This window comes from Cupressus sempervirens, chromosome 10 (genome assembly GCF_028749045.1).
Source record: "Cupressus sempervirens isolate cs-2001-9-10 chromosome 10, ASM2874904v1, whole genome shotgun sequence".
Classification (NCBI taxonomy): domain Eukaryota; kingdom Viridiplantae; phylum Streptophyta; class Pinopsida; order Cupressales; family Cupressaceae; genus Cupressus; species Cupressus sempervirens.
The window spans coordinates 779,564,206-779,590,451 of record NC_143127.1 but is presented as its reverse complement, the minus strand read 5'-3'; the positions used below and the strand labels follow the sequence as shown (position 1 = coordinate 779,590,451).

The window sequence follows — 26,246 nt, the reverse complement described above, 5'->3', positions numbered from 1 at the left end:
TTACATTTTTTTAATGGACTAAGGGCTTTTTTTCTTATTTATTAGTTACCTTTGTGACTTACACATCCATATGATATGTATCCTTCATAGCCTGATCCTCATGATCACTATCATCATTTATTGTTACCTCAATGTCCAAACTACCAACAAAAATATTTTTTTCTTTAAAGGGTTCTTCACCTGACATATCTAATGTGATAAACATTATGCCTATGAATACACTAGATAGATTCACTATGATCACAAACTACTAAATATCTTTACCATCATTTTTTCAAAATGATAGGCTCACCAATTTGATTTACATCTCGTATAACCTTCACTACCTTAGGGTCTTTCAAAGATTGGTTTAATGCCTTCTTAGTTTCTTGAATGGTTAGAATGTAATCACGTTCCATGATCTAAATTAGTCTTATTTTCTTTCTCAATGGTGAATCCATCTTTTTTTAAATTCTCTTGATATGTTCTTGGCTGATAAATGGGAAAAAATTTCTCATTATATCTTCCCTTAACTTCTTATCTTCTTCTTCTTCGTTTAATATTTTCCCTTCTAATTTCTTGTATATTTCATTAGGTATACTTCCTTTTAATTCAATGAATAATATTTTGAATTCCAAAAGGTATCTCACCACTGTGACTTCTTGTTGCATGCTTTTTTTTATTTGCATCATATCTATCATAGAATATTTTTAGCTGATCAATGTTACCTTATTTCAATATTTTGGTATTTATTTCCAAGATCTGGTTTCCATGGCTTCTTCTTCCCAAATGATTATTTAATAGCCTCACTTGGTACTTCTTACTGCTCACTTACTTGAATTTATTCATCTACTGATGTCTCTTCTTCTTCTTCTTGATCTTTCTTTCCTTTACTCTTCATTATTGTCTTTCCTTTCTTGGGTCTAGGTCCATGTGCCATTTCTTTCACTCTCTTAGTTTTATGCAGAGTTTCTTCTTTCTTTTTAACTTTTACCTCTGTCTTTATTTCAATATTGGGGGTGATGTTCTGCTTTATCTTCTTGTACCTGAAGATTGAGGAGTCTCTTACACATGAGTAATTTCTACTTCCTTCTATAATGAGACTCCTATTAATGATGATGCTACTATAGTATCAATGGCTAGTGGCTTAACCATTAGAATATTGGATTGTCCAACTAAAAACCATGCCAAAAGGATTGCTTGTGAGTTTTGTTCAGTTCAACATATTTCTACATTTGAAAGTGGGTAATTTATTTTGGTTGGCTCTGAGCATCGAGCTATGAAAGCAATCTCTTGGTATTTTGTCAAGTTTTTCTAAACATTGAACTTTTAAGTAGTAGTTTTACTTCTATATGACATATCAAATGTACAATTTCTATGACCAGTAATTTGACACAAGATGATTGATCTAGATTAGGTTGACCCATTGGCAGTGGCTGACTAGGCATGGGAGTGTGACAGAGAGCTTAGATGGCTAGATTGGGCAAGAAAGCAATGAGAGTTGTCGATACCTAAAGATGAGCATAATTTCTAAAGATGGGTTGTTATGCTACACTCATCTAGCAATAGTGCAATCTATAATATATGCCAATCATTGTGGCATGTATGCTTGAAGTATAGTGAAACTCTAAAATAAGGCGATCACTAACATTAACACACATGGCATAATCATTTTTTAATTGTTTAGTAAAAACAAAAAAAAATACAATAGCATTGTGTTATAAAATTGTAATAAATCTGTCATCTCTTAATTGTTTGCCCCAACTACCACGTGCTACCTTGTAGTAGTGGAAGATAGATATACATAGGTTGCCTATAGGGCAATTATTTCATAGGTGATATGCAACATTCTTAGTCTTGAATTTAGCAAGCTAAGACCATTGTACAGATTTCTCTGTTAACAAGAAGGAAATTATTGTAGAATTTGTGCTCAATTTAATATCATACATTTCCAAAGCATGTTGAAATCAATTAGAATTGGCTGGGAGGGCTTGAAAAGCATATTTTGAAATCAACGTGTATTTATATTCTTCATTGAATTCTAATGTTAACTCTCACAAAGTTGTTGATTGTAGGATTTTTGTATTTTATAAATTCTATGGATCTAATGAACATGTCTCTACATTGGTTTTAGGTTGCTAATGGATCTAATGAAAGATAAACACATTCTAGGACACATTAATAGGAAGAGAAGAGTCATTTGTGCTCTTGTTGTTGGTCTTGCAGCCTTTGTTGTATCTATAGTAGCAATCCACAAGAAGGTAGAAGAGCAATATGTAAGCGGTAAAGAGGCGAGATTCCCTTTTATAAGAGTATTATCTATTCGAATGAAACTAACTATCATGATCAAATTTGAATGAGTAAATGAGCCTTCTTGCATCTATCTAATATTCTTAGGCAAAAAGGAACCATAAAAATTACACTAAACTTAACGCTAGAAGAATAGATGGTGATGTTTCTCATAGTCTTGGCCATAATCTAAGGAATCGTAAGATTGCTCATAACTTTGGTCACTTGAGATAGACAATAAGCCAATATTTCAACAGGGTTTTGATAGAAATCTTGGCACTCCATAGCAATTATCTTTTACCACTTGATCTAAACACTCCTCCAGAAATTAGTGGGAAGGATCATTTTGATTTGTTCTTCACAATACATATCCTATTGGTACACTTTTGTTTCCTTGACTATAAATTCTATAAGTCTATCCCGTTGATTATAAATTTTCTTACTGTAGGATTGTGTGGGAGTAATTGATGGAACTTATATTCTAGTCACAGTCGATATCAATACTCAAGCTCCATATCATGATAGAAAAGGAAACTTGTCTCAAAATGTTATGGGTGTGTCTTCATTTGATTATAAGTTTCAATATGTCCTTGCTAGATGGGAAGGGTCAGCTACAAACAGTCATGTCCTAGCTTTTTAGCCCTATAAAGATCTAATCATTTGGTAGTTCCCCTTGGTATGTCAAGTATTTTTATATATTGTTACATATGACAATTGTTAAAAAGTTATATTAATCTATTTTCATTTTATGTAAGAAAATATTATTTTGTTGATGTTGGATATCCCAATGTACCTAGATTTCTTGCACCTTATCATTGCACGCATTACCACCTAAAAGAGTTCTCGAGGGAAAACCCAATAAACAACCCACAAGAGTTGTTTAAACACCACCACTCATCACTTAGGAATGCAATTGAACGTACATTTGGCATTTTGAAGAAACACTTTCCTATCCTAAGACATGTGACATCATATCAAATCATGACCCAAATTAAGATTTTTTTGGCGTGTTGCTTATTGGACAACTTCATTACCATAGAGGATGGCATTCCTTCTGAAGTTGACATTGAAGAGGAAGATGATCATGAGGGGATAAATGTACCAATACTTGAGACATATGGGATGACTCAACATGATAGAGATGATTAGGAGAAGTCTAGAGATGATATAACGAAAAGGATGTGGGATGATTATAGAACTCAATCTTAATATGCCATGTTTGTACTTAATGCCACATGGAAAGCTCAAATATATTGTACTTAATGTTGTATGGAAAACTTTTCTTTTTTTGAATGCTAGGTAATAATATTTTGGTCTACAATAGCAGTCTAAACTCTTCATGAAGAAAGTTATGATTGTTTCTCCCTTTACCATCTTGACTTGATGCAATTGTTTCTTTAATGCAAATGACGTTCTTTTGTGTTTGATCTTACACATTACATTCATCTTTTTGAACATATCCTTGCCTGAATACATCTTGGAGGTGATAGAAACAAGTTGCTCATACACAAACTGAATTTGAATCTCTCTTATTATGGTATGGTTATTTATTGCTTATTGATGCTGGTATGAAGTTATATTGATGATGCTATGAAGTTATATAGTTTATAAAGTAAATGCCCCTTTGGTTTGGGAGTTATTCATTCTAAAATATGAGCAACTGACCTCTCATTCATAGTGACAAATATGATACATGAAAAACTTAGATACATGAAATACTACAAGTACATAAGAAGGTGAAGGAGAGAGTATTAGATGTTTGACTGCTCTTCTAGGTTTTGGATTGGGACTGTCATTTTTGGACTATGAAACATTTGGAAGACAATTAGGGGAAACATAATTTTCACATTGTAGAAGACACACATATATAATATTTACCTTTACAATGTAATGAACTTCTTTTTCTCTAAGAGCAGAGTTATTTAATTCCTTTTCTAGATTTCCTTTCTCTTATAAACCTTCTCATTGAATGGATAGTCTTTGTGAAGGTTGGGCTTCTAGAAAAAGAAATGTCTTGGAGTAGACATATAAAATAATGTTTACTTTTACATCCAGATCCATATCTATTAGATGTGGACCTTTATATTCAATCTAACTTGGTTGCTGAGTGAGTTTTGATAGAAAGTTTTTAGTTGACAAAATTATACGCGAGAGATTGACTGAAGTGAAAATCAAGATCTTTATATGATTGAAAGGGAACCTTCTATCACTATAAGCCAAAATAGTGTTGAAGAGCATAGGAGACCATAAGTGATGCTTTCATAGATTTTTCCATATTGGACAAACAATGGTTGCAAATTTTGTCTTATATACTTCCAGGTAGATTGTGTGATGAAACTTTTCTATCATGACTTGTTGAAGTTATAATAATGTATGAAGCTCATTTGAAAAGCTCTTGGCCCATGGTTTTACTTTTATAAATATAATTATTCAGATAGAGAGTCACAGGCTAATATATAAAATTGTCATGGAGTTGCAAGCATGTTTTTAGTTCTTAAACTCATGTTGGATTTTTCATAGTGACAAAATGAAGGATTGTTTGATGGGCATAGCAAGGGAAGTTCATAACATGATTTGCTAGGTATGAAGAAAAAGAAGTTGTGTACATTATGAGAAAGATAATCCTTTTTTTGCAATTGTTTCCTCCATTGATTTGTTTGCTTCTTCTTGTATTCATTCTAGCCTTTTCCACTATTTTGTCTATTTATATCCTGCACGTCTATAATTGAAATTGTCTTTATACTACCACCTCTTTCTCCCAGTGAGCCCTGCTTCAAGAAAATTTGTATCATAAAATGTGACATAAATTCTTGGACTACTATCAATGTAGTGAAAATGCAAGCAGATGAAATTAGGTCTATAACAATGCCCGTGTTGATTGCTAGGTGAAGTTCTTCTAGAGGAAGGGGCATTTATATCTATGAGTTGCCATTGCAATTCAATATAGGGCTCTTGAACCACTATAAGACTTTGATTCCATGGTTGAATCTTTGTCCTCTTTTCACCAATCGAATCCTATTTCCCCAATTGGTATTAGACATGCCATTATACCACAGATGTGATTGTACTAGGACTACTATTTTTGGATTGTGTGCTCCATTTTTGGACTATGTCTTCAATAGGGAATTGAACTATGTAGGCAGCAATAGGATGTACCAACTATGACATTTTTGTAAGACAAGCCTGATAATGAGTAAACCATATTAATCTAAAGGTATTTCAATATAATCAGAGTGTTTGAATGTGACAACCATTTCCAGCAAATTAGAAAAGAAAATATGTGTGTGGACCTAACTGGGCCATTTCTAATTTCTAGTTTGTTTAATATGCAATTGTTTTTAACACTGCCCTCTTGATAAAAATGCCAATTATTGATTGATTAGTATATTAAAATGCTCTCACTCCTATATTAGATATTGTGAATACAAGTTGTTTGTTTGATAGATTTTTTGTTTAAACAGAGTCTTGATGTATACACAATGCTCCTAATGAGCATGGACAATGATGTTCAAGTCATTGATACACCTTCTTCAAATAAGGTGTTTTGGAAGCCATGCATGGAAAGAAAGTTTTTAGACTTGTTGCATGAACAAGTCATTCTAGGTAGGAAAAGTGAGGGAGGATTCAAAACAGAAGCATGGACAACCATTGGACAGAAGTTCAATGTAGAGATGAACATGAATTTGTCTAGGGACAATTTCAAGAACAAGCTAAAAGCCTAGAAAATAGGATATAGGATAATGAAAGAGCTGAAAAGTACAAGTGGATTTGCATGGAATGAGTCAACACAATCAATGGATGCTGATGAAAATGTGTGGGAAGAGCTACTTAAGGTAACATGGCCATTTAAATGTATAATTTTCATTTAAAAACTTATTAAGATATTCAAATGATAGTCATGAGTAATCCAATTTTTATGACAACATGCAGAGGAAAGAATTTAAAGGTGCAAAAGTTTTTAAGAGGTAATCATTTCAATACTACAGTGACTTAGCCCTGATTATGGGAAATCACATGGCTGAGGGTACCACAGCTACAACAACACAAGACATAGAAGAAGGACATCATATGGGTGAGAGTATTGGTCTTGATGATGATTATGAGGACATTCATACACCTATTTGGGTTGTTGCTGATTTGGATGATAAAAATATGAATATTCCTGTGCCTAATCCGTGTAGTGTGGCAAGTGGAAAACATGTTTGTTCAACATCATCAAGCAAGAGACCAAAGAGGAAGAAGGCGAGTATGGCTAGTTCCATGGATGGGATGTCTCATTCAACTAATAAGCTAAATGAGACCCTACTTAAGCCTCAATTTATTGAATTGGCTTAAGAGCATAAGCTAAAAGATTTACAAGATATCTATCCTGCACTAAAAGCCACTAATGAACTTAGTATTAGTGATTTGATTGCAACATTTGACACCTTTGTGGCTGACCTTGATAAAGCCAAACCTGGGTTCTTGATAATGAACAAAGAGGAGAGAGTTGAATACATTAGAGTAAAGTTTTTATGGATTTAGTATCTTTATTGTTGTTCATATACTATTAAGGTTGGTTTTATAATTGTTAAATATTACTAAATTTTGTCAGTTCACATCCTATTTGATGGATATGACCAAGGATTTTCAAAATTTTGGCATCTGTTTATCAGAAACTTTGGATAGATCATATAGAACATAAATTTATGTTGACATTATTAAGTTACAATGATCTGAATATAGTACTCTTATTCACTTGATATTACATTATTAAGTTTCTAATTTGTTATCTTTATGTGAATGCAATTTTTCGGATGTAGATTAGTCATAAATATATCATGAATTATATGATGACTAGTCTGAAGTTGTTTATCACTATTTATGATTGTTAACAACACCCACCATTCTCAACACTGCCAAGAGCTTCAAGGCTATGCAAGTGATTCAGGGCCTTTCTTGTATTGTGATCCGTGTCTCCACATGTGCATGTGGCATTAAGTTTTCAGCCCATTAGATTTATTTCACAAGTTTATTTAAAAGATTAAATCTTGTGATAATATCTAAGTTTCATTCAATCTTTTAATGTAAACAATAACTCACAGTTTTGAATATAATCAAACCAAATTCATCTTCAATTCATGTGGAAGGGAGGTACTCACGGACTTCAATCTAATCTAATGCAATTTATCTAGAAATCATTCGGAAGAAGGGTGCCCTATTTAAATTTTTTGTGTATTGAGCTTCCATAAAATATGTCGCAGTTGGAGCTAGATCAATTTGATCTCAAGCTATTGTGCATCTATGTTCTCTATTTTCTAAAATTTCAATTTCTTCCTTCAAATTATGAAATATGTAGGCAAAATATAACTAGTAGTTGGTTCAACACAACCATAGATCAAATTCATCTTAAAATCACGTGGAAGGGTGGTGATCTATTTGAATTTCACTATATTGGACTTCATGTAGTTTTCCATAATTGAAGCTATTGTAACTTTCAGGCTATTGTACATCTATGTTCTTTGTTTCCTAAAATTTCAATCTCACTCTTCAAGCTCAAAAAATATATAATCAGTGGTTGGATCAACACAACCATACAATGTTCTTTGGAGGTTTGGACTTTGTGTTAAAAAAGAATAAAATATAATTTGTTGAATACATCCACAGGAAGCAAGGGAAAACTCTATTATTGATATTTCAAATTGCAAATTGTTTAGTCATTCAGCAATAAGTGTACTCCAGCTATGAATGTAGTATACATTATCCACAATGTTTTCTTTTGAAGTCTTGAAAGCGATGAATGCCAACAGTGAAGAGTCCACTGATTTAAGACCAACACAAGTTAATCTTTTCTACCAAGTAAAGTTGAAACAAGTTAAGGTCATCTTAGCCACTTGATAAACATTTTATCTTATTATGTATTCCATAGCATTTATACTCTAGTATGTAATAACAACATAAATCCTCCATGCAACTGATTTCCTACCTTTTTGGCCTCTATGCCAATTAAGACATGGTGCATTGTTTTTTGATACATGATTCATGGCTTCAAAAGTTGTGCCCATTTATAATTGCCCTTGTGGTGCTGGGGCATGCATATTAAAAGTGTTGCACACAAGCAAAAATCTTAGACGTGAGTTTTGGTGTTGTCCTGAGAGTAAAAAGGTTATTAATTATGACATGTTATGTATTGTATGTTTCAAACTAATGACATGTAATCTCTTTAGTATGAACTAATGTATATTTTGTATTGTAGGGGAATGAAGGTTGTGGACATTTTAGGTTGTTTGAATCTACAACTACTCATCATGAAAAAAATAGTGGAGAAAGTATAAGACACAAGAGGTGGGTAGGGCTAACATTGGTTCAATGACAAAAGATGAAATATATGATGAAAGGTGTAAAATGTTTATGGCACAAGAGCCTGAAATAATATTTTTATGCTACCTTCTATGTGTAATTATTGGTCTCTTATTTGATGTTGTATATTGGAGCCTTATTTGACAATGAGCTTAATATAGATAGAACTTTATTAGATGTTTTACTTTTCCTTTTGGCCTCTTACTCGGCCTTGTATATTGGAACCTTATGCGACAATGATTAAATAAAGATAGAACTTTATTATATGTTTTATGAGTTACCATGATATGTTTATTTTGTATACAAATATTTGATGATTTTTTTAGTAATATCACAATAATTTATAAATTAATGTAGTTTTCTTTTGGTGGAGTAAGTATTTTCCATGTCTAGCACAATTTTAATTACAATAAAATATAATGGCTTTAAAATCATATAATGTGTAAGGTATATTTTAATCACCCTATAATAATGTATTAAAAAATCATTTCATTCATCTTTAAATTTTAAAAAAAAAAATTTGATTCATGTTGGTATTCCAATTCCATAAATGTGCAACCAAACGGAGGAAATGCGTATTCTCATATTGAATTCTTGGTGAACCAAATGGGCCCAAATCAAATTCCCAAAACTGAAACCTAGATTTCAAGTTCCAAAATCCTAAATCAAGGGTTCCAGATGCCAATTCTGAAATCATATTCCAACAACCAAACGGACCCCAAGTGTATACATTTCGACATCCTCATGCACAAACATTTCACATTTGTCTCATAAGTAGAGAATCAAATATGTGGTTAGCGTCTGCCATTGCCATGGTAGCTCTATTTAAGAAAACAAATTTTGTGTTTTGTACAAAAGGACAAAGGGCATCTCATATATTTACCAATGACATGTGGAATTGATTCTTGCACTCCCATCTTTTATGATGCAACAACCACTTTAACAATAGAGATGTGTTACATGGTCGTCAAGCCTTATTGTTTACTTTCCACCATTAATTTTAAAAGTTAACACATTCACTTCATATAGGGAATGCCTATGGCATAATAAGCTTGAGCGGCTACCCTTTGTTTTATTTAATCCTTTCTTCATTATTGGTAGCTTACTTCTCCTTATTTTGTCCTTTATTCTCTATTTCTCATCCCCTTTTATAACATATGTTTTGACTTAGTAAAAAATGGGTCTTTTCATTCATTTAGTTATTGCAATAGTAATTGATAAGTTATCTCATAGCCATTTTAACAAATCACCTTAATTCCTTTCCCTTCTTCAAGATGCATGATATGTGGGGTCTTAAAGTAAGACACTATATTGTAAGACTAATGACGCTCATATTTGGGATCATCATTTGTAATTGTGCTATATTACTAGCAATCTTTGGTGTGCAATAGGTACGCCAAATAAGTGTAGAGGTCAATTAAAAGAGAGTAATCTACTTGGTAGCTATGGATAGTCAATTCAATAGAAGCACATTGGTTGGTGGAAATACCGATCTTTATGAGGATTGAATGTTCTAAGAACCACAAAAGATTGTAGTGTAGAGGACAAATCGACATAGGTATTCAATCAAATGAAAAGACAACATCAACTTATTGAACATTGAATAATAGATGTTTACATAAATTCCAAACCTATTAATTTGGGGTCATACAAAGAACCCAAAAAATAATCACTGCTAACTATTTCAAACTTGAGCAAGAATAGGTGGAATTCTAAAAGAAATATTTGTTCTTTGTGCGCTTTTGAATAGTGCATGTGAAATAAAATTTGTTGTAAATGAGAAAAAATCATTCCATGAAAATAAAATTATAAGTAGACAGTAACAACAAGTGGTTTGTTGGACACCAAGCACTTGACACATTACAACAAACATGGATTAAGACACTTTCAAACATGTATTGCATATTAATGAAAAGGACATGGGTAACAATCTTACACATCATAGTGAATCTCTATCTTACAAAGTTTGTGGGATCCATTATACTTTAAAATAGTTTTTTAAAATTATTTAATGGAGGCAATAGAGTACCCACTAATTTTAAACCCATTAATATGCTCCCGCATGGATTCATGACTTTTACCAAAAGTGAAATCACATACCCATTTTCTTCCAAGCCCAAATCTCCCATGAAAGGGCAATTGTGGAGACAAAGTGACTACCATGGAAGTGATTTAAAATGCATATCAATTATCACCTTTTAATAGTGCTTGACACATTGAAAAATATAAAGTAATGATTTACATAAGCATACACGACATGATATTACAAAACTTAATTACTCTTGCCTATTGCACATATTTCTTAGAATTTATAACATGACCTTATAGGGGAAAGTGCTCATGTTTATGTTTGCAATTAGAGAGGGAGAGGGAAAACATGTTTTCTACTAGTTACTTAGGGAAACACTTATTTTCAACTCTAAGGTTAATATATAGACTATTTTGTATGTATGGATTACAAGGTTAATATTTATTACTAAATGACACTTCGTTGAACTCACAAAAATTTACACTAGTGTCATTTGTCTTTTTAATGCATTAAAACATATTAACAGAGTCCATTAAGCTACAATATTCTTGCATTATTTCAAAAGTGATGAAATTTTGACATCTTGTTGGATTTTCTTGTTTGCTTCAAAAATAACTTGGTAAAACATTTCTAGTGACCAAAGTTGCTTTCTCCTTCCTCGTGACTACAATTGTGTTATTAGTGGGTTTTCTTTCCTATAGACCATGAAGACAATTTTTTTAAAGAGATGACCAGAAAGATTATGGAAAATATTGGCTTTCTATATTAATGAAAATTGTAATTTTTGAAGGGCATTATTCAATCTCATGTTTAAATTCTTTCTACGAGATATGCTGCTATATAGTGATTACTAGTGGACACCTTGATTACATGGTCATAATATTTCCTCTTTGCACCATATCATCCCCTAATTTAGCGTTTATCTAGATGACACCTTAATTACACAATCATAGTGTTCTACATATAATAGATTCTCTATAGACTAAAATCCATACATCCATCATTTTGCACCATTAATTATTATCTTAAAACCATAAATAAAATTAAGTTAGGAAGTTGTTAAAAATGAAAATTTGATATCCTCCTCAAGTTTTAAAATATATGTATGCTAGCTTATATATATTTATAGATGTCATCACTATTTAACTTTAACAACCACGTTTCCTATATGAACCAACCAAACCAACTAGCCAACATAAATTTTAAGTTGTTAAACTATCAATATTAATTAGCATTAATACTATATATTGATCTGAACAAATTCTTGTTGATCTAAAGGGGATACAAAACTAATTTGGAGCATCCATAAACTATGTATTCAATCTCTTAACTCTTTAATTGATTTACTAGTACCAATACTTGTATGTAACCTCCTAATGCCAACCTTTTACATTATATTAATATGCAAGCAATACCAACCAATCCTATACATCAAGTGCCTTGTGCCACCGCCTTGTACAATTTGAGGATCTATTATAGATCTTCTTTATACTACCTAACACAATCACACTAAATTTTTCAATCAACGTGTCTTTGACCATCTATACCACATGTAGTAGGAACACTTTACTTCAGATATTTTTCAATGATAATGCTCATTGTCCTCATTTTTCCTTATATCGACAACCCTCAAATGCATCCTTAATTGATGACTAACTTACTAAGTACATTTTAGTTGACTCTTATTTTCTTCTACACATCTAACACAAGAAATAGCTACCAAGTGTATAAAACTATTCATTGATGATCATGAAGACCTTGTGCTTTCTTATCACCCAAAAGGTGAAACTATAATAACATTTCTATATCAAATAGTTACTTTACATCAATGCTCAATAAGAAAAAACCAAAGTGGACTAAACAATAGACATTATAATACAAAGTTAGAACATACACCACCAAATCATTGACATGTATACCATCTATTCATACCAAAATTAGCGAGTCAATTTACCCATTCTTTGAATGAATTCCTCATCTTAGAAGGAAATGGTCCTCAAGTCACCTGTGGGTCCTCTAACTTCAAATTTTGAGCTTTGAATCTATATTGAAAGAGTTGTGGACTATAAAAAAAATTGTTGATATCTTTAAAAATATTATTAATATTTGAATACCCAATAGCATAACAGATAAAATAAATCATTCAAGGAACTTAGAACAAAGGTACAGAATTCATTCCCAATATAAAATCACTAAACCTACTTTACAGATCATCTTATATTTTTCTTGTCCTCTCGATCTTAGTGATAATGGTTTGAAATGTTAACCAAAATGATTACTTAAACCAAATACACAATCAAAACTCTAAAAAATAAAAATTGTTAATATGCATTTTGACAATCTATTCACTTAATTTATGTCTTCACAAATTTGTAACATAATTATGACAACATTAAATACAATGATTGCTTTGATTTTCATAATCTAGAAGTTAGAAGGCATTAGTCCACTAACTTGTTGTAAATTAAGCAAAGATTCAACAATTATTAATGTAATCTAAAATCGGGCGTGGCTATCTTCCATCCAAACTATACAATTGACTATAAATCAAAAAATTGAAAACATCATAGATTTTTCTGAAAATTTTAGCATTTGATCTTCATGATTTGCATAGTTTGTAGTCAAAAACAACAAAAAGATGAGAAAAAAATCACTACGTTTTTGTGAATCTGGAAGAAATCTTTTTTGGCTTTGTTTTGTCTTTAGTGCATTTTGGATGGAGATTAGTCAGTCGCTCTGAAATCTGCTGCATTCATGTTCACCAGAGCAGTTGCAACTACGACATCATTCTTCTTGCCTCTATGCTTCAATACTCATGTCTTGTTCCAAAGGTCCCATTTTGGGATAGGCATGGGGATGTAGTATAGATTACATAATGTTTTCTTATGCGTTCTAATTCCATTGTATTGACTGGTTTTAAAGGCTTTCAACAAATCCATTTTGTATATTTTTTAATTCAACCATTGAATTCCATGAGATGAAATATCGTGAGGCATTTTGTCAAACTGTTCCTATGCTTCTCATGCTTCCACATTTTTCTTATATGCCTACCAAAGCAGAGAAAACTTCTCTATTCGATGGTCGTCCACTCCCCCTTTGAAATCTCCCATTTTAGCTCCACTTTCGAAATCTCCCATTGTAGCATAGGCAACGAGGATAATAACAGAGGATGTAGAGTCTGACTTTACACTTGCTAACTGAATTTGCTTAAAAGTTTCTAAATCTTTTTCATCAAATCCATTATTCTATGTATATCCTATAATAATTTCAGTCCATGAGTGGAAACTTCTTTCAGGCATTGTGTTAAACAAGTCATGGACATGAAGTAGAATTTGAGACCATGGCGAGTAACTTAAATAAAATAGACCTGTTTTCAAAATGAAATAAAATAGAGCAAATCTGAAACTATGGCGAGTCACCTACCTCAACATGCACACCACTATTCCATTATAACTATCCACAGCTACAAAATTTGCACTCGCCCCTGCCGAGGAATGTATTACATGGATATTACTGCGAGAATCAATATGTACTAAAAGAAACATTGGATAAGAAAGATCAAAAAAAACTTATGTGCCTCAAGTTTCCCAGTAAATATCAAATCAGATTATAAAAAGCAGAGTAATTGTGGAGAGGATTCCTTCCATCCGTCTTCTTCTCTGTCCAAAAAGTAGGGGAATAATCCGACTCCCAGCAACAACCACTCCGTCGACAACTCTTCTTTTCACGGGTGAGTTTGCTGACAAACACATTGACGGCAGGAAAATGTGTCTGGATGGTAGTCTTTCTCTGTTGATCACCGTCAAATTTTCTGTCATGGGCAAAAGGAAGTCTTCAACGGACGCGTGATCGTCTTGTACCCTTGTGGAGCTCGAGATAGAAAGAAAACGTCCAATAAAATCTGATCAAATATGAATGGACTACATTATTCCTTTGTTTTTAAATAGTCATGTGTCAAATCAAATCAATCAACGCTTAACAATACTTCAACGGTAGTCATTCTGTCTCTGAGATTCTCTATCGTTGGATGAAAATTTTAGCTCCTCATCTTTATATAAGAGAATGCCTCTGGTGTAATCAATGGTGGTCATTCTGTCTTTAGGATTCTCCACCACTGGATGAAAATTTTAGCTCCTCACCTTCATATAAGGAAAGCATAAATATTAGTAATGAATTCATCAGTGTCTTAAATGTCTTTGTATTTGTGTTCTAGAATCAAAATTATTATCTTTCCTCTATCATAATATGTTGTGTAATGTCTGAATCATGAGTTTAGTAGTGAGTGTGCGATCATTAAGACATATCATCTCTTTAACTTTGTTGCTACTAAGGAGCCATAAACATTGAAAATGATGCAGAAATGATGAAAACAATCCAAAAGATCTTTACCATCCATTTGTTGAGTCCAAAATTACGCTGTTTCAAAGAAATTTTTAAAAAAGTTTTGGAATTAGGCCAATGATTTTAATAGAATCCTAAGCTTTTGTGAAGAAAAACTGATTTTACTCTATGAAGAAAAACTTTTAGGAAGATCAATTAATCTAAAATCTTTGGACAAAATACTCGACCCAAAAACTTGCACATTTATCACACCATTTTTTTTAATGCATAGAGCACTTAAAAGCTATTCATAGCATACTCATGAATTTTAGTGACAAACATACCCTAACACTCGTAATCTTAATACTCGAAAATTAAGAAAGGGCAGAGATGCATCCATCACATTCCAAACAGTGAACCCTAAGTAGATACAATATTTAAAAGAAACAAATGAATTTTAGTGACAAACATACCCTAACACTCGTAATCCCAATACTCGAAAATTAAGAAAGGGCAGAGATGCATCCATCACATTCCAAACAGTGAACCCTAAGTAGATACAATATTTAAAAGAAACAAGAGGAACTAAGGAAAAATGTCAAAGACTCTTATGCGGAAAAATGTTGTCAATTGAAAGCTCTGCACTTATGTATCCAAAACATTAATATACATATTTCGAGAGGAAAGCAGATCCAGCAAAATCTCATATGTTAATAGAGAAACCCATTTTTAACAAAATCGCAATGCATGTCATGCTAGGGAATCAATTGTCATTTAATTGTTTGACAAATGACATTTATAAGCATTTTATGCCATTTCATAAAGATTTCTACCACATGCATGAAACCTCCAAACATATTGTCGCTATTTCATGCCATTTTCTAAAGATTTTACCGAAATGATTTATATGGAAACATTCTACAGCTTCCACAATTATCTATCCTCACAAAACCAAAGAATCTCAGAAACCATTCATTTCATATTTAGCTTCCCAAAGTTTGCAAGGGTAAAAGATGATACATAGCAAAAGGTAGGGTCTCTGCAACGCAGGGCCGGAGACTTATTAATAGTGCTGCATAAAATTTAGGCTAAACACATTAGAGGCAAGGGAAGGGAAAACTGAAACGAGACTACGATAGAGAAGCATTATTTAGAAAAGTGATAAAAGTCTTACTAGAGATTTCTAATCAAGAGTCAGATTCCCTCTCCTTTTCTTTTGTTCATCCGGTATTCAACTTGTGCATCTCCTTCACAAAAGCTCTCAAATCTGTGGCAGAAGATCCTTCCAGCTTGACAGCATCTGAAGCCATCAACTTCAATTTCTCTGAGCTCTCTCTCATCTCTTCTCGTTTGTCTCCAAGCAGAGCCATTGTGACAGCTTTCTTTATACTTTCCTCTTTCGGAATCTCATCTTTATTCTGGCAAAACTGGATTCCAACGCCCAACTCAGCAAAAAGCTTAGAATTGAAGTGCTGATCTCCAGCCATGGGCCATGCAAGAATTGGGACACCAAGAGAAACGCTCTCCAGCGCAGAATTCCATCCGCAGTGGCTTATGAAGGCACCCACCGAGGGATGAGAAAGAATTACCAGTTGGGGTGCCCAACCCCGTATGATTAACCCTCTCCCTTTCGTTCGCTCCACAAAGCCCTCTGGCAGAAATGTGCTAATTCGATCAGTTACTGAATCTGAACTTGAAGATGATGGTTCCTTCTTTGGGGGTACTTTAATAGTCCATACAAATGGCTGTTCACTGGCTTCCAGACCTCTGGCCAAGGCATGTGTTTGTTCTTCTGCCAAGGTAATATAGCTTCCAAATGAAACATAAATTACAGAGCGCGGGCTACGGGAATCCAGCCAGGAAACCAGCTCTTCTTCGTTAATATCCGCCATTTTCCCTCGCGTCATAATATTTCCCGCTCCTCTAGATAAAAATTGGGGATTTACAGGGCCTATTGCCCAAACTGGTTTAGCGGTCAAGGTTTTCAAGTGCTGGACATACAAAGGCTCGAGCTCATGGAAAGTATTGATCAGCATTCCCGATCCTTTGCCAATATCTCGGTGACACTGATGAACAAAACGCTGAAGGGGGTTTGTGTTGAAGAAAACAGGGGATACCTCATTTTGACCCAATCTGACGGTACGCGGCATATTGAAGCTCACCACGAGGCTCTCGTCCTCCTCGTCTTTCTCCAAGCTGTTGTCAAGCATTGAACACGAAAGGGAATACATCAGATTCGTTGCGAAGGCTCCGCAGGTGTTGAACAGAAAACTGGCAATATTGAATTTTCGGGCGGTGTCGATAGCCCACCCCATAAATATATCGTAGACAATACAGACAGGAGCTGCTACTGTTTGTTGGTGAAATTGCTGCTCAATCCAAATCTCGAAAGGGTCTTGAAGCTTCATTGCGAGTTGGAATATAAGACCCATTGATTCGAGCGGAAGAAGGTCGGTGCTCTCGCATCCATGTAAACCCTCCACGAGCGGCGGGGGAAGGGCAACCAGGCGAATATCGAGAGCGTCATTATCAGGGGCTTGATCAAGGTAGCCCTGCAGGCGTGAGACGTTTGCAGGTGTTGTGACATAACTGACGGTGAGGCCGTGGGAAGCGAGGAGCTTTGCGAGGTCCAGAAAAGGGATGAAGTGGCCCATGCCTGGGAATGGCACTGCCACTACGTGAGGCTTCTCGCTTCTATTCATCTTTGCTCACCAAAACGAATCTACCCAACCAAGTTCGTCCTCTACTTATTCGGTCCGGATCTCTTCATTAAAAAATTGAAACATTTGAAGTAACGTATTCCACGCGCAAAAGAAAATGCTTTGCTACGGACCCCGGGCCCCAATCTCTTTTCGCCACGGAGCGAATTTGTTTGACAGGTTGAAATTGGCGGATACCATTTCGCATCTTACCTTCACGAGTTTGGCACTGGCTAAATAGCCACGAAAATGCACCTGCAAAAATGCACCAGTTAACTCCGTCAGTCATGTTACTTCCGCCGTTTTGAGAGACTATAGAGAAGCGTACACAAGGCATTCATAATTATGAGGTCGTAGGTACGTATGAGTACCTGCACACAGCGATGGGGACGGATTTTGCCAATTTGTTTTGGGTTAAATCTCTAAAATAATTCATTCACATTTTTTTTGACTACCCATTGGACACGTTTCTTTTGCAAATCAATGAACTTCCATCTCCAGTGATGTGGGATTAATAATTAACAATAGGAAAAATATCTATTAATTTTTTTAATTAGTTTTTTATGAGAATCTAATTAATATTGATAATGTCAATATCTAATATTAACTTCTAAGTTGTAGTTAATATTAAATTATTAATTAAATTGGATGTATTTAGTTTAAAGTGAAGGTAAAATAGAATATTTATTAGAAAAATAGATTGTGTTAGATAATTGTATTAAAAATTAAATAATTGTTTGTTCATGTAAATATTTGTAGATGGGATCTATTTAATAAAAAAAAAAAAATTAATGTATGGAATCGAATGGTCATTTGAACTCGCGGGATGATCCTATTTCTCCTGGCTCTTTTTTTGTGAATATGTAACTTTTTTTGTATTTAATATAAGGAAGGGACTATTCATCAAAAAATATATTCACAAATATAATTTGAGAGAAATTAATAGTTGGAATATGTTTGCCTAAACTTGTACTTTCATATGAAGAGGAGTAGAAATATCATCTCTCCTTTGATCAAACTTTAGGTGGGTCAATTTAATGATGATGAATTAGGCTGAGAGTTGTGCATAAGCTTAGGATAATGATGTATGATAAGAATACAATTAGGATACTCTATAATTTTGATAGGATAATCTCATGGGAATAGCATGTCGTGATAAGTAAGTGTGGGCTTATTGATTGAAAATCATTAAGCATCTTCTTTTATACAACACCATATTCTACAACTTGAAATACTTCACACTTTTATTTGCGATGGCTAGTTGGAAAGAATGAAATTGGCCTAAAGAAATTTTGGGTTCAAATTTGCATATGCGTAACTAATTCAAGTATTTTTGCATCTACAGTGGATGGTGGTGATTTTAGATCAAGTTTGTACCGAGCTAGAGTGTGTGGAGATAAAATGAAGCTAAGATGTACTTATTTACCAACTTCCACATAAAAATATACTTACCTAAACATAAGTATTTTGCTTTGAGGCGAGTTAATCAAAGTGAACCAAAGATAAATGATCAATGTGTAAGCTATGCAATTTTCACCATTATACAATAATTTAAACAATGTATATATAACCTTCTATGTGAAGAAATAAAGAGGACAAAAATACATCCTCTAAAATAACTAACTTTTAAATTAGTTGATCAATAACTTAGATTTTCTCAACCATAAAAGTGCCTCATTAATGCACTTAATGGGGAACTTAATGAGATGAAAGCCGTACTGAAATGATAATTAAATAGAATGAAGTAATTTGACTAGGATGTAGAAATGGTTAGTTTAGGTTAAGTAGGGAATATTAAAAATAATATTTAATTAAAATTTTTTGATATGTCAATTGACTTTTAAATTTGAAAAATAGATAGATATTTAATTTTTAAATATTTATTAAAAATAATTTAAATATTTATTAAAAATAATTTAAATATTTATTAAAAATAATTTAAATAAAATATAAATACTACACATAAAAACTTTGATGAATAAGTATTTATGAAATTTATTAATTAGCAATATAATTCTATTAAATTTTTAATTTTTAGTTATTGTTTAATTATTATTAAAATTGTTATTTTTACTCATTATTACTTCTTAAAATTTATTATAGTCAAATATAAATAAAATAATTGTGATTATATCAACTGTCTAATTATAAATTATTATTTACAATTTTATAATAAATTTTGATTTAAAATTCTAATATTCCATACATGATATAAACATTAAAATAAAATTCATTAGATATATAATATAAATTCTTAGTTATTATTTTTAAAAGTTTAAACTTAATATTAATTTACATTTTAATTTTTAAGAAATAAAAATGATTAAAAATAACAATTTTAATAATAATTAAACAATAACTAAAACTTAAAAATTTAATAGAATTATATTGCTAATTAATAAATTTCATAGATACTTATCCTAGTCAATTTACTTCATTCTATTTAATTATCATTTCAGTACCACCTTCATCTCACTAAGTTCCCCATTACATACCAACGATTCTACATAAATTTTACTCACAACTCATGAAATATATAATATTGCATTATAATAATAATAATAAAGATTTAAAACATTATAACTTGTTACATGTAAAAATATAGATGACTTTTAAAAAAAATTAAAATAATAATAAAGATTAAGGAAATTATGATTTATTATAGCAATACCAACGACTACATAAATTTTACTCACAACTCATGAAATATATAATATTACAAAATAAGTATATTGAATAAATATATATATACACGCTTATATAAGATTATTTTAAATAATATATATTAATTTAAATATTAAATGCATAGTCAGATGTTAATAAATCTATGCCAATCTATCCATGCTACACAAAATGATTTATTAAATTCTTGCCCACCATGGTCTGGGGTACTCCCCTTAACCCCTAATTAACCTAACTCTACACACTAAAATTTTGTAAATTTTGTTGTTATGGGAAGCGCTCAAGGACATGATTTGACCTTAGTCATTTCAGCGCCTAAAATTCTTGCGGTCCTTGCGCATTTAACCCCGCCCCTATTTCTGCATCGTACATACTCGAGTGGGACTATTGAAAAAGGCACCGGCTACGGTGCAACATATTTGCACCGTAGAAAACCGTGCCGACTCCTGCCCGACTGACATGCCTTTCCATTTATGCGGTGTGTGACAGTACGCTGTCATTTCCGGACAACAGTTAAATTTTGTTTATGCACTTTAACTTTTATTTTTATATCCATCTCATGTGTTTTAATAATACAATTTTTATTATTATATTTTTAAAATAAAATAATATTGGATATATGTATTTAATTTCATATTAAAAGATTAAAAATAAATTTATATTTTAAAAATAATTGAATAAATATATTTTTTGTAATGCAATGTCTTATTATATGATACAAAATATAAAAAGAATATTAAGTAGTACAAGTAATTTTAATAATTAACTATTTTTTTAGTTTTAATAAATAATAAAAGGATGTACAAATACTAATATTAATTTTTTCTATTAGATATAAAAAATAAAAAATGAACCAAGAGTCACCGGAGTATAAATTTAATTCAATTTTAAAATTAAATATATTTAAATAAAGTTTAAATTTTAAAAAGATATAGAATTTGCAATATAAGTAAAAGTTATATTTAAAATATAAAATTGTTATTAACAATTTAATTGGAATGAAAGGGAAATAAAAATAATTGTAATGGAAATACTTTCATAACTATTATTCTTATCAAAATTTTAACTATTAAATTCTTTAGTTGAATACACTTATTAATTATCTATATTACATTTAAATAAATATTGTTATGTTTTCTTCTATCTTAGTATCATTATATTTGTTTTGGCTCACTTACTCGAAAAATATCATCTAAAAAAATGGGTTGATTTTATTTTAATAATAAGTAATGTTAATATGTTGTAAAAAAATTAGAAGTAATTTTTTAAATTTATATAAAGAGTGCACTCTTTAAAAATAATTTAAATTTTTTTTTTAATAACAAATTTTTAAGTTAAAAATATAACTTTAAAACTAAGTTAAGTTTTTACTAATTTTAATGTTTGTTTTCAATATTTTACAGTTACTCTATTTAATAAACAAAAATCAATTTCTTGTTTCAAATATTGAATGATTTTTAAAAATGACATTTGAAATATTGGAAGTAAAAATAATAGATTTTTTTTCTAATTGAATATTTAAAATTACTAGAAAAACATATTTTCCTAATTTAAGTTCTTAACTTACTTGAATTTATTATATAATATTATGTACTAGAAACATTTTATAAATAATTTTAAAAAATTAGAGATCATTTCTTCAAATTTTCATTTTCACTAAAAATGTAATACATTATAATATCAAAATATAATTACTTCAATACATTTAAATCATTGAATTAGAGATCTTATTTTGAATGTTTCATTATTATTTTTTTATATTTTAAATATAATTTTTACTTATATTTCAAATTTTGTATCTTTTTAAAATTTAAACTTTATTTAAATATAGTTAATTTTAAAACCGAATTAAATTTATAAATATGGTATTTATTTAAAAAAAATTAATATTAGTATGTGTACATCCTTTTATTATTTATTAAAACTAAAAAAATAGTTAATTATTAAAAGTACTTGTACTACTTAATATTCATTTTATATTTTGTACCATATAATAAAACATTGCATTCAAATAAAAATATATTTATTCAATCATTTTTTAAATATAAAATTATTTTTAATTTTTTTAATATGAAATTAAATACATATATCCAAATATTATTTTATTATAAAAATATAATAATAAAAATTGAATTATTAAAACACATGGGATGGATATAAAAATAAAAGTTAAAGTCCATAAACAAAATTTAACTGTTGTTGGAAATGACAGCGTACTGTCACACACTGCATAAATGGAAGGGCATGTCAATCGGGCAAGAGTCGGCACGGTTTCCTACAGTGCAAATATGTTGCACCGTAGCCGGTGCCATTGAAAAATACTTCCCCTCCTCTTGCGTAAAGCACTCATTTGGAAGACAGGACTGTAACGGACGGAAATGTAACGGCACTGGCTAGTCGGTGCATTTTCGTGGCTATTTAGCCAGTGCCCACGAGTTTCTCAATCAATGACGACATGGCGGTATAAAATGCCAATCCCAACTGATGGCACGGGGGTGAGTAATAAAAGGAATATTCCATAGAATCAGAGGAGCATCCTACCTGGACTCCACCAAACGAGAGAAAATGTGAAAAGTATTATTAGTTCCCCTATGGCAGGATACTATAGCATTCAAGTGGATGCAAATTTTCAATAAGTTTTGACCAATTGAAATGTTTTATTTATGCATTCCAACCTAGTTTCATAATGTTTTTGAATTCAGGCCATTTTTTAATTTATAAGAACATGTTAAATTCGAATTTCTCATTGGCTGTTGTGGTGAACAGTAGGGTATTGAGCTTTTTCCATTGTATTAAAAAAAAATGAATTTGTGGCAATGGTGGCGGATGGATGGAACATAGCAATAGTGATTTCATTAATATTATTCACCTATCTTTCAACAATATCTGGCCAATTTTGACAACATTTGATCTAACATTAAATAAGCGTATTGTCAATGACATTTTTTTCTTTCTAGTCTTTATTGCTTGGCTTTATGTTTCGTCAATTGTCTTATCTGAACCACTATGCTCAGCCAATTCACAGATCTAAATCTTTAGGAAATTCACCATATTTTGATTTGGATTTATACTGTGCACTGTATAGGTGTCATATTGTCAACGAAGATGTCAATTTTGGGAGAAAATGTGGTCAGAATTCTTTGGTCTGTCTTTTACTCATTGTCTTGGGGAATGTTTTCCGGCTGTCCGTCGATTGCATTTAATTGGATTCTTGAATTTTGGTCATCTAAAGTTCCTATTTATTAGTAATTGTTGATTTCGGAGGCATCGGGAAAATTGGACAGTCCCTTCTGTGTGCTTCTGAGAAGTAGTTTTGTTGCAGAAAACAGGTATGTTTTTCTCCTTCTGTAATGTATTTTGCTAATCTTCATCCCCAGAATCCACGTTTTCTGCTACAAAATTCTTCATCTAATATTTTGTATTTCTTTAGAGAGCAAGTTAGAAAAATCTAAATTGGACATGAATGAGCAACAATATGCTGTGTTGTCCCGAGTTATTTTGGAGAATGTTGATACTGCTTCCTTCACTACTTTCTCTAGAAAATTGTTTCAGGTTTGATATGCGTTCTGTGTGTATACATGTCTTATCTTTTTATTTACTCTTCAATATTGGTTTGGCCTTTTGGTAGCTCGTCTTCTCATATTTGTGAGGATTTGAGTGTGCCTAATAGAGGCCTATATTTTAGCAAGCTCTGTTGAGTCGCTGTATTTAGGGAAAAGTTCTTTCGTACGAGCAAATGTTGTTCTGCAAAATCTATTTTACATTAAACAGTGAAGGGTTCTGATACAAATCCTTTGGTCCTAGCCCTATGATGTGATGTAATCTTTGAGACCTGAACTTCAATTTTTGTATGCGTTGTTAGTTCTTGCTCAGCCAGAACAATAGCGAGGATTTTTAGGCATCAAATTGTAGTTGTTCTGGTGTGGCACATTTGTCTTAGTTAATTCTTTGTCTTCAATGTGTGACTTCTCTTTCTTCGTCCTGATTCTCCTTAGAAGCATTATCTGAAACAGCTAAAGGGCCTTCAGACACATTTGCAACAGTTGAGAGTAGTTGAGATTTGACTTCAGTATTTTTAGCTCCAAGTACCCTGATTTTAGATGAGCTTTTTGTTTCTCTGTTTTTTCGCTACTGTTGTTGCTTCTTCTGCTGCTCTGCCTTGCACTTCAAGATGGAGACCTAACATTATTCGGTGAGGATGTTCGCAGTTTTGATTCCTTGCTGGTTGTCCCTGATTTTCTTGGACTACCTTTTTTGGTTTAATGAAATTGTGAAGAGTAAAATTTAGGGCCGACTATTATACTTGTGAGATCTCTGGCTCAGTTTTTGTGATTAGGATTTTATGCAATTTTTTCTTGGACTTCCTTTTTGGGTTTAATGTAATTGTGAACAGTCAAATTTAGGACCGGCTATTGGACTTCGGAGATCTCTGGCACAATTTTTGTAATTAGGAATCTTGGTAATTTTTTCTTTAAAATGGGCAATCTGAGCTATGGACAACTTGCTGGAGTTGTAGGGTTTGAGTAAGAGGAGCTTTTTTTGTGGTTCGTCGTCAAGGGCATCAAGGTTGACATACCCAATAGCGGATTCATTTATTTTGATGTTGGGGTTGTCTATAAATAGTTTGTTCTGTCCCTATTTGAATCACCTCCTGATTGCACCCCCATCACCAGAGAAGGCTCTGACATGCAAATCCAAGTGCTGTTTGATCGATCATCAGGGTCGTCATCTGATCATTTTTGTCTATCTATATGATTTTGTTGCCTGGGTGTTTAGTTATATGTATGAGTTCTATTGGTGCGAATTCAATACATGTTTGGTCAAATCGATGGGTGTTTGGATTTCGAATGCTTCATTGCATGCCAATTTTAGAGAGTTGTTGGTGCGTGTTTCAAAGGATTTTTTTGCAGTACAATGATCACATGCACATATAGAGGTTGTATTATGCTTGGTTGTGCTCTTCACCAGTAATACTTTACTCTTGGGAAACAATATACTGTTTATTGAAATTTCTATATGCTGATTAGGAGGCGAGGTTTTATTTTTACATGGTTGGCTTCACCATGCATGCTTTTGCCTTTTAGATTTGTTGATCTACTTCTCTAGGCTCCAACCGCGTTCTAGTGTTTGTTTCGAAATTTCATTGTAGCTACTAGAAGACAATGGATTATTTTGGCATGGTAGGCTATGTTGTGCTCGACTGTTTTCAGTCATATTTGATCTGCATATGATTTTTTCATCCTTAACAGAACGTTTTTTCAAAAACTCGCCCTGGCAATGAGGAAATAATGTTCTCAACATAGTTTTTGATGGCATGCCTCGATTAAGTTTAAGATTTCTTTTACAAATTTATCTAAATACTGTGGATCCATTTTGAAAGAGATCTCAAACTAAATAAAATGTGGGGGCAAAATTTTAAAAAATAAATTCCAACGAACAATTTAGACAGTCAACATCTGATGACCAAATCAAATTCCATAAACCCTCCATCCCACAACGAGAAAATGCTTGTCCTTTTACATTGATGTTTGATATCAGATTGTTTTGTTTGCTTTAAATTTGGAGAAATATTTCTTATAATGTAAAGAAATATTAAACTATTTGTAATTATAGTGTGTTGTGTTTACTGTAACTAAAAGGAATGTATATTAGCATTATGAAAATATATTAGAAAATAATTGTTCAAAAATATTTTGAGAAAACACATATAATTGATGATTATAATTTGTGAAAATATTAAAAGACAATAAATGATAAATGACAGCTCAAATTGTGACTTTTTGAAATAACAGAACACATGGATTTATTTAGTAAATAACACATGGATTTATTGAGTAATTTCCAAAACTACTCGAGTTTGCAACGTGCATTTTATAATTTTGTTTGAATTTTAAAATTTTAGGTCAACC

At 31.9% G+C, this 26,246-nt stretch overlaps 2 protein-coding genes across 3 annotated transcripts in view; both read right to left on the bottom strand.

Moving 5' to 3' along the window:
- LOC149536193 (scopoletin glucosyltransferase-like) overlaps window positions 1-13,773 on the bottom strand; it is an 81,937-nt gene extending 68,164 nt beyond the window's left edge. The window contains exon 1 of the mRNA XM_089806244.1: window positions 13,688-13,773. Coding sequence (XP_089662370.1) covers window positions 13,688-13,773 — 86 coding nt within the window. The remainder of the gene's footprint in view (window positions 1-13,687) is intronic.
- A 283-nt stretch (window positions 13,774-14,056) lies between these two features.
- On the bottom strand, window positions 14,057-17,702 carry LOC149536192 (scopoletin glucosyltransferase-like). 2 transcript variants are annotated; one of them, XM_089805109.1, is made up of 2 exons: window positions 16,131-17,702; window positions 14,057-14,775 (listed from the first exon to the last, which is right to left on the bottom strand). In XM_089805109.1, the coding sequence occupies exon 1, from the start codon at window positions 17,656-17,658 to the stop codon at window positions 16,177-16,179; it is 1,482 nt and encodes a 493-aa protein (XP_089661235.1). In that variant the 5' UTR covers window positions 17,659-17,702; the 3' UTR covers window positions 14,057-14,775; window positions 16,131-16,176. The 2 variants fall into 2 exon arrangements, with proteins under 2 accessions (XP_089661235.1, XP_089661236.1); XM_089805110.1 differs by lacking the exon at window positions 14,057-14,775 and adding an exon at window positions 15,916-16,028.
- Between the last annotated feature and the right edge of the window lie 8,544 nt (window positions 17,703-26,246).